Raw genomic sequence first — 17585 nt, forward strand, 5'->3', positions numbered from 1 at the left:
TTGTTAACCAATGTCATAAAACAATATGTGTACTACTGTTTCATGAGAAACTATTTGTTCTGTAAACCTTCACCTGAAGTACAATAAAAAAAAAAGGAAAAAAAAAAAAATATACAATCTCATTCATTGTACAATTCTATACATTTGTTTAGACCTCAATTTTAGCAGATTTTGAGATATATGCAACCACAAAACAAGCAATAAAAAAGCAGCTGTGATGATCTGGCGTGGTTGACAGCCTAAACTTCTTATATAGAAAAAAAATAGGTATTTTAATTATTTTAATTAAGCCTTTAGCGTGTTATTGGTATAAACACTCTGAAGTCTCTCTGTGTCACTCATCTCCTAGTAGCCTGTGTATTTCAAGAGAAGCTTTTGGGATAATATGAAAAAGTAGACAGTATATGTGCCTAAAATTTTCAAATAAAAAATTTTTCTATTTTCTCTCTCTGATTTAATCTCAATCCAAACAAACTATCAAATGACTCTTGATGTTGAGAAGGTTGAAAGCTGGTCACTAATTTAGGAGTTAAAAACAAAACAAAAACAAAAAGCACTGAATAAATAAAAGGCTTGAAAATCTAATATTAGAATACTGCCTCTGATTAACCGCGTTATTAAAGTACTATCTTGACAGAGTTTTTAGTTTGTCTATTATTTGATCCCAGTGTAGTCCTTTAGAGTCAACTTTACATGGACTTTCACAAATTTTTTTTTGTAACATGGTTGAAAAATATTTTATATAAGAAAGAAGTGTTGACTAGAAATATATGCACACCTTTTTACTTCATTTTTTTTTTAATGTGGCATGGTTAAAACACATTTGCTTAGAATACCTTGGTATACACAGCTAGGTAAATTTGGTAAATCTTGAGATAAAATATTTTGTTTCTTCAACCCTGTATTTAAGACCTCCACCATGCTTGTTTTATTGGTAAAGTCACCTGCTCTTGCTGGATAGCATGTCTTCCTTCTCTTCTGTGACACAGCATAGCCATATAAAATCACTGTTTGGAAAATCAGGATGGCTTTGTAAAGTCAGTGCTGGCTTATTTTAAAGACATTTTCACATATTTTTACATTGCACTCACTTCTTTCACCAGGTTTACTAGGCCACTAATTTTTTTTTTTTAAAACAGTACTGTAAATTATAGGAATTGTCATAATTTATGTCTGCACTTTTCCCCTGTGCAGATATATGCATGGATAAACTGTGTGAGGGTGAACTTAAAGGCCGAGAACCTTAAACTTGGAAACAGACACAGCCTTCTGCAATGACTGTAGGTGTCCACTTTCTGACCACATCTAGCGCCTTTGCACAACATCTCTGAAGCTGAGCCTCAACTGTTATCCAGAGGCTGAAATCATTTGGGATTTTTACTTGTCATGTTTTCCCTGGACTAACAAACAGCTGCCTAGATTCTGAAAGTCACATACCATTTGCATAATTTCTTCCTTTCCCACCTCCTTTTCAAGTTTGTTCAAAAACTGCCATGAATCCACTCCTGTCATGTCTCTTCTGGGCAGGAATTTCTTTTGCAGTTAAGGATAAGTCTCAGGTTCTTTTGTATTTTGTGTTTCTGTGGTTTGAGGAAAAGTGATATTCCTAAGACAGTAATTTCCATTACCATTTGGAAATATCAGTCTCCTCAATTATTAATGCAAATAAAGCACTTTGTTGTCCAGCAACATGAAACCACACGTTTGAAGATAAGTTGTAATTAAATAAGCATAGATCATTCACTTTATCAGCTTTATGGACTCTAACAGCATGAAGCACTTCAAATGTATGGCATGTGCCTCACCGAGGCACACTCAGTTTTGGCAGGTTTTTATTCATTCATACACTGAACAAATATTTACTGAATACTTTCTATATTCCAGTTGCTGTATTAGATACGAGAAGAAATAACCCAATCACACTCACATTACCAAAACCACGCCACACCAAACTCAATGAGTGCGTTCATCTGATTATAACCTAGGGTCAGAGGACCACCTGAGAGGTAAAGCCACAAATTATAAGGTCAGTAAGGTGCATTTTTTTCTGAAATGGATATAACTTACATACTAAATTCTGTTATCTGGTAAATAATGATAAAGTGAAATTTTCAGGTAGTTTTGTCTCATACCCCATAAGGGTGATCTATGGGATAACCCAATTCTATGGGATAGAGAGGTTTTACAATGCGATTTTAGTACAGGTTATTTATCATCTTTTCTAAAACCCAGATATGTGGAATCACCATGAATTACATAAGCACTCTCAGCAGGCTTTGCCTTCTCATTCAATTTGACATGTCATTTACATTGATTATTTCCAATTGGCCTAGGCTGGTGTATACTTTAATATAATAGATACATTGCAGCTGTTAAAATTAGTTCTTCCGTAAATACCCACTAAACACAAGGAAAAATTGCAGTTGCTATAATGAAGTATAAATTGTAACTTAAAAAAAAAGGAAAGCAATAAAATAAATTGCAAATTAAAATCTTCTTAAGAAAATATTAGTGGATTTTACAAAATGAGTGTACCAAAGGATATGAAGAGCGTTTTGTATAGGTCTAACTTGAAGGAACTTTGTTTTTGTTAAGGAGACTTTTTTTTTTTAAGTGCAACTTCCAAAACTTAACGTAGTGATCTACTTGTGCTACAAAGATGTCACACTTAGCTATCAAGGTTTATAAAATAGTGGACTATAGAAAAAACATTAATAACAAATATTTAGTTAGGGTTACATAGAAGAAGGACTGTGAGAGGGTCAATATTATTAATTTTCTTGTCCTATAAACAGGCTAACCTTCCAAAATGTTTATTGGTGTTAGAATCATAGTTGGTCTTTAAAGAGTCAAGACTGGGGAATATTTTAGGGGGAAAAGTCATGAGACATAATAAGCCAAAGTGTCTGTCTAGTGTTCAAATCATTCCTTAAAGAGCATTCAGAAAAATCACTTCACGACTCTCGTAGATCAGCTTCACAAATCTGCTCCGGGCTTGAAGAAATACAAAATATATTCAAAAGGAAGAGCATTTAGCAATGTGTATAGTCAGAAATCTCCCCATAGTTGAAACAAAGTGGAATTGGCTCATATTTAGATAATGAGTAAAACTAATTACTAATTCAACCAAAATTTAAATTTTGTAAGTTTAGGAGCTAATTTTCTATATTTAGCAATATTTAAATAAAATCAGTGCCAGTGAATATTGTGAATACAATATACATTTGTTTTCACCCAATTTAACCTTTTTAAAATATAAGGAAAAAAGTGATACAGAGGGAAAGCGAGAGAGAGTAAAAGAGAGCACAGAAGACGAAGGTCCTTAAACAAAAACAAACCGCTACCCCCTTGTCTTTGATGATATGTGCAGTTAAATCCCCATACACTAAGTATACTGGAATGTTAATTATCTCCACCTCACTCCCAAACAGACCAAGGTCATTTATTACATCACATAAATAATCACATATTCAACTACAAACGGCAGAGACCCAAACACTAGACTGTTATTAATGTATTTTCCTTTGTTTGTGTTTCAGTATTTTTGGCACATAGGGGATTATCTATGCTTCTGAGACCATTTAGCCTTATATCAAAAATTCCACTTTGATGCATCAACAGTGGCATGCCAGAGATGCCTAAATTCACAGTAAAGTTTAGGGCTATTTGTTGCCAAAAACTGTGAACATGCAAGTTGGTTAAATATTCTCTTTCAGGCTCCTGTATGTATTATTTCAATGGACAATGAGATAGGTTGCCCTTTCTGTCCATCATTAGAGCAGCTGGAGACAGCATTTGCTACCTGGCAAAACTTTCGAAGAAGGATCTTTCTTAGCAGCAGATAAACCCAGGGGTCCAAGATCTGGTTCAGTGAAGCCAGGCGAACAGCTATTAAGAAGAAGTTGCATTCTTTCTGCTTTTCCATCTGACCCTTGCAGTACTCAACTGATGTCTGATTGAAGATCATTTTCAACATCATTATCTAAGAAAGAGGGACAAATAATTATTCCAAAAATTGATAAGGTCCTATGCATCTCATCTACACAGTATTTCATACATACTTGGCTTTCGATAAATTGGCTGTTAGATTAATTCAAGCAACATTTATAATCAGCCCTGTGCTATACAAGACATTCCTGCAGATTTTCCCACATTTTTGGCTATTTGGCATGATGTAGCTAAAAAACCTATGTTCTCAGGCTCTTGCTCTGTGGAATTTAAACAGCTTGAAAATAACACATCTCAAAATTAGCCAAAGCTGCCTGTCTTGTTTCAGAAAAACACCAGTGGGTTGACAGACCCAGTGAGAAATAGCACTTCAAAAAAAAAGTAATTGGCTAAGTTAGCTTGATACTAGAAAATATTTATTCTTTTAATTCCCCTTGTCCTGTGTCTTTTTCTACTGCATTGCCTTCCGATTATGACTGGTCCCAGTGTAGGGAAGTCAACAGGAAGAGAGAACACAGGTGATAGGATTTCTGGTTTTGCCAATTCTGCTCATGTAATCTCAATTTTTATTTTTAAAATACAAATATATAATAGATAAAAAGGCAGGAAAGTAAGTAGACAAATAGACAAGAGAGATAGGAAAAAATTACATGAAAATGCTTATAAGGCGATATGTAGACAATAGCTTCCAGACATCTCCCTTTTGTCTTAGTGAACAGAGTTGGGTCAGGTTATTCTTAAACCAATCACTGGCAAAGGAGACAGGAATTTCCAAGCTTGACTTATTAGACTAGTTCATCTCCTGGGGTTTGACCTTGGTCTTTAGCTAGATTACCAGCTAATGACTGGACAAAACTATGGTTCCATAAATAAAGAAAAAGAAGGCAATGGGTAGGAAACAAGTAGATAGCCATATATTCTGACACTGTAATTTCTTTCATAGGAATTTATTCCAAGGAATTAATTTAAAAAACGTTCTACAAGTAAATCAATGTTCAGAGAGGCATTATCTATGTTAGTAAGAAACTATAAACACATAAATCTCTAACATTGGGAGTGAAGCTTAATAAAATATGATCTATTCACATAACACTATATATGAGTCAAGTTAAAGTATAAAATAGTATTACGTATATAAAGTTATATTGTTATAATTATATTATGTAAAATACATACACTTGTGAAAAACAATGGAATTATTATTATTAAACAATAATCATAAATTTTTTAAGTTTATGTACATAAAAATACATTTCAAGTGATCTAAGAAAGTCTTTTATTTAAAGGTAGTGAATAATTATTCCCTTCATTAATAAATACAAATGACTATACAGCAAGTTAACTTCAAATAAATATACCTACATAAATATATTCTGATTCCAGCTTAGAGGCCTGAGAACTGAGTATTTTCTCCCACTGTGGTAGGTAGAATAATAACTACTCAAAGAGTCCACATCCAAATCCCTGGTACCTATCAATATATTATTTTACATTGCAAAAAGGACTTCGTAGATGTGAATAAATGAAGGACCTTGAGATGGGAAATTATTCTGTCTGGATTGGCCCAATCTACTCACATGAGATTTTACAGTGGATATCCTTTCCTGACTAAGGTCAGAGACAGATGGGACTACAGAAGAATGATGAAAGAGACGCAATGTTGCCAGCTCTGAAGATGAAGGAATGGAGCCGCAACCAAAGAATACAGGTGGTCTCTCGAAGCTGGAAAATGCAAGGAAACGGATTCTCCCCTAGATCTTCCAGACAGGAACGCAGCCCAGTTGACAACATGGTTTTAGCTCAGCTGAGACGCATGTAAGATTTCTAACCTACAGAACTGTAGACTTCATTTACATTGCTTTAAGCCACTAAATTCGTAGTAATTTGTTACAGCAGTCATGGAAAACTAATACACCCACACAGTGAGCTACCAACAAATATTGAGAGTGGATGGGAGGAGGAATGCACCTGAAAACAATTTATTCTTTCTCACAGATAAAACACCTTAGCAAAATTGCTTACATTTGTTCACTTCTTTAGAAAATATTTTTTATAATATAAATAAAGCAAAAGGAAACTTCATCCTAGCTCCTGTCTAAATTATCTCATTTTCTAAACTTAAAACCACATGTAAAAATGAATGCCTGTTATTCTAGTGGCATCAGTTAGATTTCAGTGTGTTTGACTGAAAGGTATGAAATTAATATTTCTAATTAAGTTGCCTTGTAAGGAAAGCATGTCTGTTAATTCTTTTTTCCTCTCTTAATAAATTATTTGAAAAATTATGTCTAGCTTTCTCAGCCACTCACTTCATCCAATAGTTAAATATATTTGACCACCACTTAGCAGGTTCCAGGAAGTGTTCTGGACCTGGTCTATAGCAATCTAAAAACTTACTTAAATCACATTTTTATTTCTTTTTATAAAACTTTTTATGATTAGGAAAATTTACTAAGTAACTTACTAAAATAGGATTGCAATTATTTTACACAGCCTTCCTTAATTATTCTAAAATTAATTATTTTTATGAAACTAAGTTTCATATGCTTACATTGTTTAGTACACTGTAATTTCCCATAATTTACTATTGACAATGCAATGATTATGAAATTATGAAACCAAGTTCTGTAAGCAATAGCTGGCACAAGACGAGATACACTCTAGCTTTTCCAAGAAATCACAAGATGTGCAAGGTAATTGGAATTAGAAACAGCGAGCATGATTTTGCCATTTTCAAATGGCATCAGGATGGAAGTAGAGATCCAAATTCCTAGTCTAATTTTGAACATAAATGCAAGTTAGCATCCGTCTGTTGATTTCCCTGTATTTAAGGAGCTAAACAGTGATTACAATTTTTCTATGTTTTGCCAATAGTTTTCAGATTGCTCAGATATGGAAGAAAGTCTTTGGTATGCATATGTAGATATGTAGACTTCTTATAGAATTGATTATCCCTATTAGTCTAATCCCACTCCTTATATGGGAGACCCTGTGTGGCACAAGCGGTGAGGTGCTCGACTCCTAGCCTAAAAGTTGATGGTTTGAACCCACCTCAGAAGACAGGCCTGGCAATCTGCTTCCTAAAGGTCACAGCCGTGAAAACCCTATGAAGCAGTTACTCTGCACACATGGAGTCATCATGAGTTGGAATTGACTCAACAACTTCTTATACAGAGGAGAACAGACAAATAAAAACAGGATGCCCAGCCAGCACAGGTTTGTCAGGAAGTGAGTCTGTTTTTTAGCAAACACATGTGTACCTGGCACTATTGATTCTTCTGAATTATTCTAAAATTAATTATTTTTATGAGACTAATATAAGCCTCATATAATGATCTGGTCAAGAGAATGGTGAGTCCAATTCTGGCTGAACAGAGCTAGAGCTCTTCTGCCAGCACCTTCCCCAGGCTCCACGTGACCCTCTCAGCCCCTCTTATCTCTCCCCTGGTTGTCAGCAGAAATAAGAGCTCTTTTTGCACCTGCTGATAACCAGGAACACAGCTACATCAGTGACCCCTAAATTCTCCATTCTTGGCTGGTGTCAAGTTCAATTACCTTGTTCTATCCTAAAAGGAAAAAGATGCTTAGTCCCTTACCTAGAGATAAAGTTCTTCAAAATGCACCAAGAACCAGGGAGACTTTTTAATGTTCTCCATTTGGATTTTATTTTATTTTATTGCAGCAGGGTTTATAATTACCCATTTATGAATCTTCAGTATGTCACTTTTTGGTTCAAAAATGCCTTGGGTTATAGGCTACAAGTGTCTACTGAAGACGATAAATGAGTAAATTCAGGGAAATTAATTTGCAGGGGGAGGGGATAAAGTTAGTTAGCTGCCATTAGATTTCATTATGTGGCTTTTATGCATTCCTTGGGTATTCCTATCATAAGTGTTTAAAACGATTTTCCTCATAAGCCAATTTTTATCTGTGATGTTTTGTTTTTCATAACTCTCTGTAGTTAAGCTATGGTAGAATAACCTGTCCTACTGGAAATTCCCCCTATAGAGTGTGGTAAATATATTACATTATAATACACTGAAACCAGTTTGGGCCCCTTAAGCTGCTTGATTACATAATTTAAAGCATAATCATGGGAAGAAGCGTCACTGAAGAGTTCTAAAGCAACTGCAGTCTTTCCAGTATGGTTACAACTCTGTTCTCAGGTTGACAAATCATCTTAGCATCCTAGACTCTACAACTTCAGAAGCTTCAGGATCCCGCCTTATCAAATCTGAAAGGTTTGCAAATAAATAGCCCATAAACATTTTTAAAAAATTACTAGATTGTAACTGTCATGAAACAATTTGTGTATAAAATTTTTGAATGAAAAACTAATTCGCACTGTAAACTTTCACCTAAAACACAATAAAATTTTTAAAAAATTACTACAAGGTGTGTCATTTCACCTTTACTATTCTTAATTTGGGGCCTTGGTGGCACAGTGTTTAAAAGTTTGGCTGCTAACCAAAAGGTCGGCAGTTCAAATCTACCAGCTGCTCCTTGGAAACCCTATGAGGCAGTTCTACTCTATCCTGTAGGGTCACTATGAGTTGGGATCGACTCGACGGCAATAGGTTTGGTTTTGGCTTTATTATTAATTTGAATTTAAAACAACAACAACAACAATGGATTAAGAATAAGAAGAACCAAATTCAACTGCTGGCTCTGCCAGCATTTATGACCTTGGGAAGTCATTCACTCTCTGGACTTTATTGAATTCACAATTAAACTGTGAGGTTGGAGTGAATATCCTCTAAATATAATTGTATAGTTAAGATTTTTCTGATGAATTCTGGGACACAGCTGGAGCATGAATAAGGATTTAATTAGGAAATTAAAAGAATCGTAAAGGAGCCGTGGTGGCACAGTGGTTAAGAGCTTGGCTGCTAACCTAAAGGTAAGCAGTTCAAATCCACCAGCCACTCCCTGGAAACCCTATGGGGCTGCTCTATTCTGCCCCATAGGGTTGCTATGAGTTGGAATCGACTTGACGGCAGTGGGTTTTTTTAAAGGTAAAAAACATGGACCAAAAGGCAAAATTCCTCTTGAGGAAAACACTAAATTTGTCTTTTGGGTAGGGGTGAATGGAGAAGAGAAAGAAATTACAAAGGCAGAAAGTGGACAGTGTAATAGGACAAGGAATAGATTCATGAGGCTTTGAAGGGAGATTTTTTAGGGGAGAAGCAGCAGTTTTAGGGAAACGCACTGACCAAGAGTTAAAGACCTTCCATAAATCTGACTAAACTCTGCTTCAAGTTTGGAAACCAGTGACCTAACTTTGGATCTTGATTTCTCCCTTCTCTAAAAATGATTAATGCAGGCTCGATCCATATCTTCTCATCTAGTAGTGCAGTTGCAAATGATAATAATAAGATAAGAATAATTAAAACCTTCAATTTACAAAGCATACCTCCTCCCAAGCCACAGGCACTATTGCACTATCCCAAAACATAATGTTTTGATGTTCAGAAACAGGAGAACATGGGTGTTTAGGGGAATACTACTAATCCCTGAAAATGTTTAGATTTAAGATATCTTGTTTCTTCTCAGAAAATCATTTAATTTAAGCCCCAAATGCTCAATCCCATTTATCATCCACCCCAGAACTACAGTATTATTGACAGCTCAGAGCAGCTAAATGGTTAAGAATCAGAGATGTGGGCTGTTTTGTGGGCAGGGATATTCACCTCTGTATAAAAGTAGAAAATTAGAAACAACCTAAATGGCCAACAAGAGGGCACTGTTTAAGTTAGAGAACATCCATTAATATGTATATGTGCTTTCCAATGCCACTATTTAAAATTATGTTTTTGAGAGAGTTTTAACAACATACTCAGAATGTGAAAAGTGAAAACAAGTGCTTATTACATAGTATAATCTAATTTTTTTAAATTCTGCATGGATATATAGAAAAATTACTAGAAGCTGTTATCTCTAGGCAGAATTTAAGGCCTTTTTTATTTTCTTCTCTGTATTTTTCTTTACTTACAAATTCTCCACAATAAGCATGTTATTTTCACACTTAGGGGAAAAAAGCATTAAATTTAGAGTAGTTGGAAGCTTAGCCATAAACAACAAGCTATTAAATAATTCATTGGATAAAATGTTAGTGTCACAATCATCCTAGAAGCATGATGAGATCATTTTATCTTGAATTCTTAGGTAGTTGGTGTGTGTGTGATTAACTAATAGGTAAACAGTCCGGCACTGTAAAATCAATTAAAAAAATCAACTTAAGGAACAAATTCATAATGGCTTACTAAAGGGAATATGATGCTTGGTGGTAAATTATTGGCTTCTGTGGTTGACTTCACAGTACAGCTGCGACACAAAAGAATCCCTTGCTGTGCCACAGACAGCACAGAATGAAACCCACTGATTACGGTTGTAACTTGATATAATCAATTCTTACTCTACTTTTCTCAAGTAACATTCCCACATAAATAACACACACATGCATATAACGTGCACACAGTGCACAGGAAATTAATGTGTAAGGCGGTTGTGTGGTTCAAAAACTGTATAATGTGCATTATTTGGGTAAAAATACAGTAACTTTGTAACATGTCAAAATGAAACTCTCTTTTGCTGTGTGAGGACTTTACCTTTTAAGGGATATGAAATAGACCTATCTTATACTTAAGATGAACAATGGGTGAATATGGGCAGATTGGAGTCTCTTTGAATTCATGGTCTCCAACCTTGTCTTGTTCCCCAGGCAGCTCTCTTTCCCTCTCTCATTCTCCACAGTGGCGATTTCATACATTCTCCACTGTCCTAATTCACCTCATAGAGGAAACAGAAGTTGATTAGGAGCATTTCTCATTCTCTTGCCACCGACCTGAGCATCTGCAGTCACCCATCTTTCCTTTCCTCTTGTTTAAATGGGAGAAGTCTTCCAACTCCTATTTAAAGCCAACCCTCTATCTGTGCCCTGGATGTTATCCTTCAGGAATTTCAGAGATCTTTATTTCTTAATTATCTTCTCCTTCTTTTATCTTTAACTTCTCTCTATTTTGCCTGTTTCCCATTATTATTTTAAGATGTTCAAACTTCTCCCATCTTCAGAAAGTAAATCTTCTGTGGAATTCTCATCCTCACCTCCAGTACAGGCCTAAATATTTCTCCCAATTTACAACCAAATATTTTCAAGAGAATTTCCTACCTTCCTTCTCTTCACATTTATTCCTCAATCCTCTAGAGCCTGAACTCACTATCCACAAATTCTCAAAGACCACCAACAAGTTTGCTAAATACATTGGCTACTTATCAGTCCTTACATAACTTGACTTCTCTGCAACATCAGCTCTAGTTGACTGCAGATCTTTCTGGAAAAACTTTCTTCCCTAACACTTGGGTTATCAATTGTTCTGATTTTCTTACTAATTTTCCTCCAACATCTTTGGATGTTCCTTTGTAGTCTCCTTTGTGCGTTCCTGTTCTTCTATCCATCTCAAAAATGTTAGCATTTCTCAGAGTTCCACCCTAGGGCCTCTCCTTTTCTTGCTGTGACTTCTTTCACCCCAATGGCCTCAAAAACCATCTGTGTGCTATAGGCTATACCTCTTCTCACAGCTCCAGACTGATAAATTTAGCTTCCTATAACATTTCTCTGTTTAAATGTCTTACAACAAATCCTATCTGTTGAAAACTGAAATCATTATCTTCTTCCTTAAAGCTGCTTCTCCACTAATCTTCCCTCTCAGTGAATGGTTACCCAGTCCCCTAAAACAGAAACCTAAGAGTCATCCTTGATTCATCTTGATTCATTTCTGTGTGTGTGTGTGTGTGTGTGTGTGTATCTATGTCTCTCTCTGTCTCTCTTTCTCTCCCTACCCATTCCACCACATCCACTGTATTCCTCACACCCAATCAATCATGAACTCTCCAATTAACCTCATAATATCTTTTTAATTCACCATTTCTCTCACTTCTACTCCTACTGACCCTAAACCTAGTCCACCATTATCTCTTGTCTGAACTACAACAATAATCTATTACATGACTTGTTAGCCTCTATTACTTCAATAGCTTCTCATTGCCCTGACTATGAAGTCCAAATCCTTTAAATGGACACTCAAAGCTCATCATCACTTGGCCCTGTTGAGCTCTCTAGCCTAATCTGTCACTGTTCCTCACTCTCACATCTATATTCTAATCATATTGAACTTCTCTTCAGTTTTTGAAAGTGAAAGTTCTTTCTTGCTTCTGGACCTTCACAAATATGGACCTTCTCTTCTTTACTTGACTAATTCCTGCTTGGTTTTTGTGTAGGCTTGAAGTATCATTACTGTTCAGTGAGTCAAATCTATTAGGCTTTTGACAAGGGAAACACTGAGCACTAATGACTGAAGACTAGAAGAGTTGTGGGAAGATATCAAGAATATCCTACATAAAGAAAATGAAAGGTCATTAAAAATACAGGAAAGAAGGAAAAGACTAAAATGGATGTCAGAAGAAACTCTGAAACTTGCTCTTAAGCACAGAGTAGCTAAAACATGGAAGAAATGATGAAATAAAAGGGCTGAACAGAATATTTCAAAGGGTGGCTCGAGAAAACAAGGTGAAGTATTAAGGTGAAATGTGAAAAGACTTGGAATTAGAAAACCAAAAGGAAGAACATGATCAGCTTTTCTCAAGCTGGAAGAACTGAAGAGAAAATTCATGTCCTGAGTTTCACTATTGGGCAAAATGTTGAATGATGCAGGAAGCAGCTAAAGAAAGTTGAAGGAATACACAGAGTCACTGTTCCAAAAAGAACTGGTTGACGTTCAACCCTTTCAGGAGCTAGCATATGATCAAGAAGTACTGGTGCTGAAGGAAGAAGTTCAAGCTGCACTAAAGGCATTGGTGAAAAACAAGCTCTAGGACTTGATAGAATACCAACTGAGATACTTTAACAAATAGATAAAATTCTGGAAGTGCTTACTCATCTCTGTCAAGAAATATGGATGACAGCTACATGGCCAACTGACTGGAAGAGATCCATTATTTATGCTCATTCCAAAGAAAGGTGATCAAATGGAATATGGAAATTACTGAACAATATCATTAATATCAACATGCTAGTAAAATTTTACTAAAGATAATTCAAAAATAACTTCAGCCATACATCAAGAGGGAACTGCCAGGAGCTCAAGCCAGATTCAGAGGACATGGAATGAGGGACACCAATGTTAATGTCAGGTGAATTTTGGCTGAAAGCAGATAATACTAAAAAGCTGTTTACCTGTGTTTTATAGACTGTGTGGAGACATTTAACTGTGTGGATCATAACAAATTATGGATAGCATTACAGAGAATGAGAATTCCAGAACACTTAATTGCGTTCATGTGGAAGTTGTACATGGATTAAGAGGCATTCATCTGAACATAACAAGGCAATGCTGCATGCATCAAAATTGGGAAAGGTGTCTGTCAGGATTGTATCCTTTCACTTTATTTATTCAATGTGTATAATGAATAAATAATCCAAGAAGCTGGACAATATGAAGAAGGACATGCATCAGGATTGAAGCATTAACAGCCTGTGATATGAACGTGATACAAGCTTGCTTGCTAAAAATGAAGATGACTTGAAGCACTTACTGATGAAAGCCAACAACTACAGCATTCAGTATGAGTCACACCTGCACATGAAGAAAATGAGAATCCTCACAATTGGGCCAATAAACAACATGATGATAAATGAAGAGGAAATTGAAGTTGTTAATGATTCCATTCTACTTGGATCAGCAATCAACATCCATGGAATAGCAGTCAAGAAATCCAAGGAGGTATCGCATTGTGCAAATCTTCTGCAAAAGACCTTGATGTCACTTTGATGGCTAAGGTGCACCTGAACCAAGCCAAAGTCTTTTCAATCACCTCATACGCATGTGAAAGCTGGACAATGAAAAAGGAAAATAGAAGAACTGATGCATTCAAACTGTGGTGTTGGTGAAGAATACTGAATGTATTGCAGACTGCCAGAAGAATAAAAAATCAGTCTTAAAAGAAATACAACCAGAACGTTCCTTAGAAGCAAGAATGGCAAGACTTCACTCACTTACTTTGCACACATCATCAGGAAATACCAACTACTAGAAAGGGCATCATATTTGGTAAAGTAGAGGGTCAGAGAAAACAAGGTACATGTGAGTCAGAGCCAAGTTGATGGCAATTAACAACAACAACACAGACTCCCATAATTCTCTACGTCCTTTATCATGCCTACAACACTATTTTTCTGCTTGTTTATAATATTAGTCTCTTCCAATAGAAATTTTAACAATGGAAGGGATCATTTCTACCTTTTTAGGTATATCACTATTAGGCCGTAACATAACGCACAATACATAGTAGTTTAATAAAGTTGTTTTGAATTAACAAATGAAAGATAGCAATGGTAAAGTGTAACCTATCAGTTCAGGGTAACAGATTCTAGAGTTTTCACCTAATGGACAAATCCACCAATATTCATCCTTATTCCTGACTTTGACCTTTTTTCTGTCTTCTGTTATTTATAACTAGCCAGAATGATGGCTTAAGTCTAGATGCTAACAAACTTTAAGTACATCTCCTCATCACCTATGATTTTAAGCAAAATTTTCTGGTGTTCAGATCATAGCTATAGCAGTAACTCTAAAACCAATAAGCTGAGACTACAGAAACAACAGAAGAAGCAAATATTTAAAATAAAGCATCTTGACTCTATAAAAAAAGAATTCCTATTGCTTATTTATTTAACAGAATTGGTTGATGTTCAACCATTTGAGGAGGTAGCATATGATGAAGAATCGATGGTAATGAAAGAAGAGGGCCAAGCTGCACTGAAGGCGCTGGCAAAAAACAATGCTCCAGGAATTGATGGAATACCGGTTGAGATGTAGCACTAGATGTGCTCATTCATCTATGCCAAGAAATCTGGAAGAGAGCTACCTGGCCAACCAGCAGGAAAAGATCCATATTTTTACTCATTCCAAAGAAAGGTGACCCAACAAAATGCAGAAATTATCAAACAATATCATTGATACCATACACAAGTAAAATTTTGCTGAAGATCTTTCAGAACAAGTTGCATTCTCCTTTGAAGAGTTGAAAGGAGTCCTGGTGGAACAATGATTTAGTACTCAGCTGCTAACTGAAAGGTAGGCAGTTAGAACCCACCAGCTGCTCTATGGAAGAAAAGACTTGCAATCTGCCCATAAAGATTACAGCCTAGAAAACCCTATGGGGCAGTTCTACTCTGTCCTATTGGGTTGCTATGAGTTGGAATCAACTCGATGGCACACACAACAACGAGAACATGAAGAGATGAACATACCACAGCACACTCTCGTTAATGTGTAAGTTCAGTACTGCACTACTTAAGTTCCGAAAGAACGAACAAATCTGTCTTGGAAGAAATACAGCCAGAATGCTCCTTAGAAGCAAGGATGACTAGACTTCGTCTCATGTACTTTGGGCATGTTATCAGGAGGGATCAGTCCCTGGAGAAGGACATCATGCTTGGTAAAGTAGAAGGTCAGGGAAAAAAAGGAAGACTCTCAATGAGATGGACTGACACAGTGGCTGAAACAATGGGCTCAAGCATAACAATGATTGGGAGGATGGCGCAGTACTGGGTAGTGTTTCGTTCTGTTGTACACAGGGTTGCTATGAGTCAGAACCGACTCAATGGCACCTAACAATAACAACAACAACTTAGTTTCCTAGAAAAGAACTTAGAAAATCACTTTTGGTGATTTGATTTTAAAATTTATGTTTATGAAGGTGTTTTCAAGAATGCTTTCCAACCTAGGGGGCTCATCTTTCAGCACTCTATCAGACAGTATTCTATTGTGATCCATAGGTTTATCACTGGCTAATTTTCAGAAGTAGACCTTCAGCCCTTTCTTCCTAGTCTGACTTAGTCTGAAACTCCACTGAAATCTGTCACCAGGCGTGGCCTGGTTGGTATTCAAAATACCAGTGGCATAGCTTCCGATATCATAGCAATATGCATGCCACCACCGTACAACAAACTGACGGATGGGTGGTTGTCGATCCTAAAGCTATTTTTTAATTTTCCTAAGAATTTTATTACTAATAACGATGTGGAAACTGAGTAAAAATTAAAAAAAAAGGGGAAACGTATAATACTTTTTAAAATGCTTCCAAGTTTTAATGTATAAATAGTTCCCATTAATCATTAGACATGATATAGATTAATAACTTTGGGATCAAAAATACTATTAGTTCAGTTTTCACAGTAATATTTACCAGTTGTGGGCCTTAAAGCAAGTTGTTTATCCAGCTAAGCCTCATTTCTTTCAAATGAAAAAAAAAAAAAAAAATCTGGAATAAATATCACCTACCTTGCAGGATTTATGTGAAGATTAAAAACTATCTAATATATGTAAAATCTTGGGTGGAAGAGAAATCCCAGCATTTACTTTCCACTATCACCTCCCACTCCAGAAATCTGAAGCCAGGGATCCCTGATTCTTCCTCTATTGACCACTTGATACAGCCAGAGGGTCAATAACCCAGGCTAGACTTCGATCTTCTGATTCCAAATCTAGTGTCCTTTTCACTTTATCACAACTTCCTTCTCAGTTTATTCCACAATCATTTATTGAGTGGCTGCTATGGGCCAGGAAGATTTATAGACAAATAAGGCAAGGTCTCTGATATTAAACAGTTTACAGTTTATAGGTTAATCAGGCAAATGAATGAATATTAACAAGAGGGAGGCCATATAGCTTAGTGGTTAATAGCATAGGCTTTAGAATCAGACAAATCTGCATTTAAATGACAGCTCCACTTTTTATTAGCCTTGTCACCATGGGAAAATTATTGACTGTCTCAAAAATAGTTTCCTCATGTGAAAACAAAGATAATAGTACCCTTTCAGAGTGTTTGTTGGAAGAAAGAAATTAAATTATGTCTGAAATGCTTAGTGCAGTACTTTGCAAAGTAAGCATTCACCTACTATGGGCAATCATCCTTATTGTCATTATTATAAATATGACTGTGCATAATTTAGTACTATGGTGAGAGTATGCATGGGGGCTATAGAGTAGAGAAGCAAAAACAAACAAACCAAACCAGTTGCCATGGCAAAACCATGTTTCAGAGTAGAACTGTGTGCTTCACAGGATTTTCAATGGCTGTGATCTTTTTGAAGTAGATTACCAGGCCTTTTTTCTGAGGCACCTCTGGGTAGATTCGAACTTTCAACCTTTCTGTTGGTAGTTGAGTGTTCAACTGTTTGCACTACAGAGTAGAGAGGAAGGGCATATAAATGAGTCTCCAAGATCAATAATGAGCCACTAAAACAGCTGATGCTTGTGGAAAGTTTTGATAGAGAGTTCATACTTCTAAGTGTGAAATTGTGTGAGTCATTCAGGGAACTGCAAGTTGATTTTTATGACTGAAGGAAGGGGTGCTGAGGGAGGGATGGTAAGTGTGGCCAGATCCTAAAAGATCTTGAAAGTTAAACTAGGGAATCCAAAGGCATTTAAGCTGGGGGAACGGTACTAGATAGTAATATGTCTGAATTCCACGTTAGAAAGTCACTGTGGTCCCACAGAGGTTCTCTAAGGCTCTTTCTCTTCTCCATAATTATAAGAAAGAAAGATAAAAGTAGGTTTGAAAGAATCCCAATTGCA

At 36.0% G+C, this 17585-nt stretch overlaps 1 protein-coding gene across 1 annotated transcript in view; it reads right to left on the reverse strand.

Moving 5' to 3' along the window:
• PTGER3 (prostaglandin E receptor 3) overlaps window positions 1–17585 on the reverse strand; it is a 99219-nt gene that overhangs the window by 65092 nt on the left and 16542 nt on the right. The window contains exon 2 of the mRNA XM_004369057.2: window positions 3803–3982. Within this exon, the coding sequence (XP_004369114.1) occupies window positions 3803–3982 (180 nt within the window). The remainder of the gene's footprint in view (window positions 1–3802; window positions 3983–17585) is intronic.

Source organism: Trichechus manatus, unplaced genomic scaffold, assembly GCF_000243295.1.
Source record: "Trichechus manatus latirostris isolate Lorelei unplaced genomic scaffold, TriManLat1.0 scaffold00003, whole genome shotgun sequence".
Lineage (NCBI taxonomy): Eukaryota > Metazoa > Chordata > Mammalia > Sirenia > Trichechidae > Trichechus > Trichechus manatus.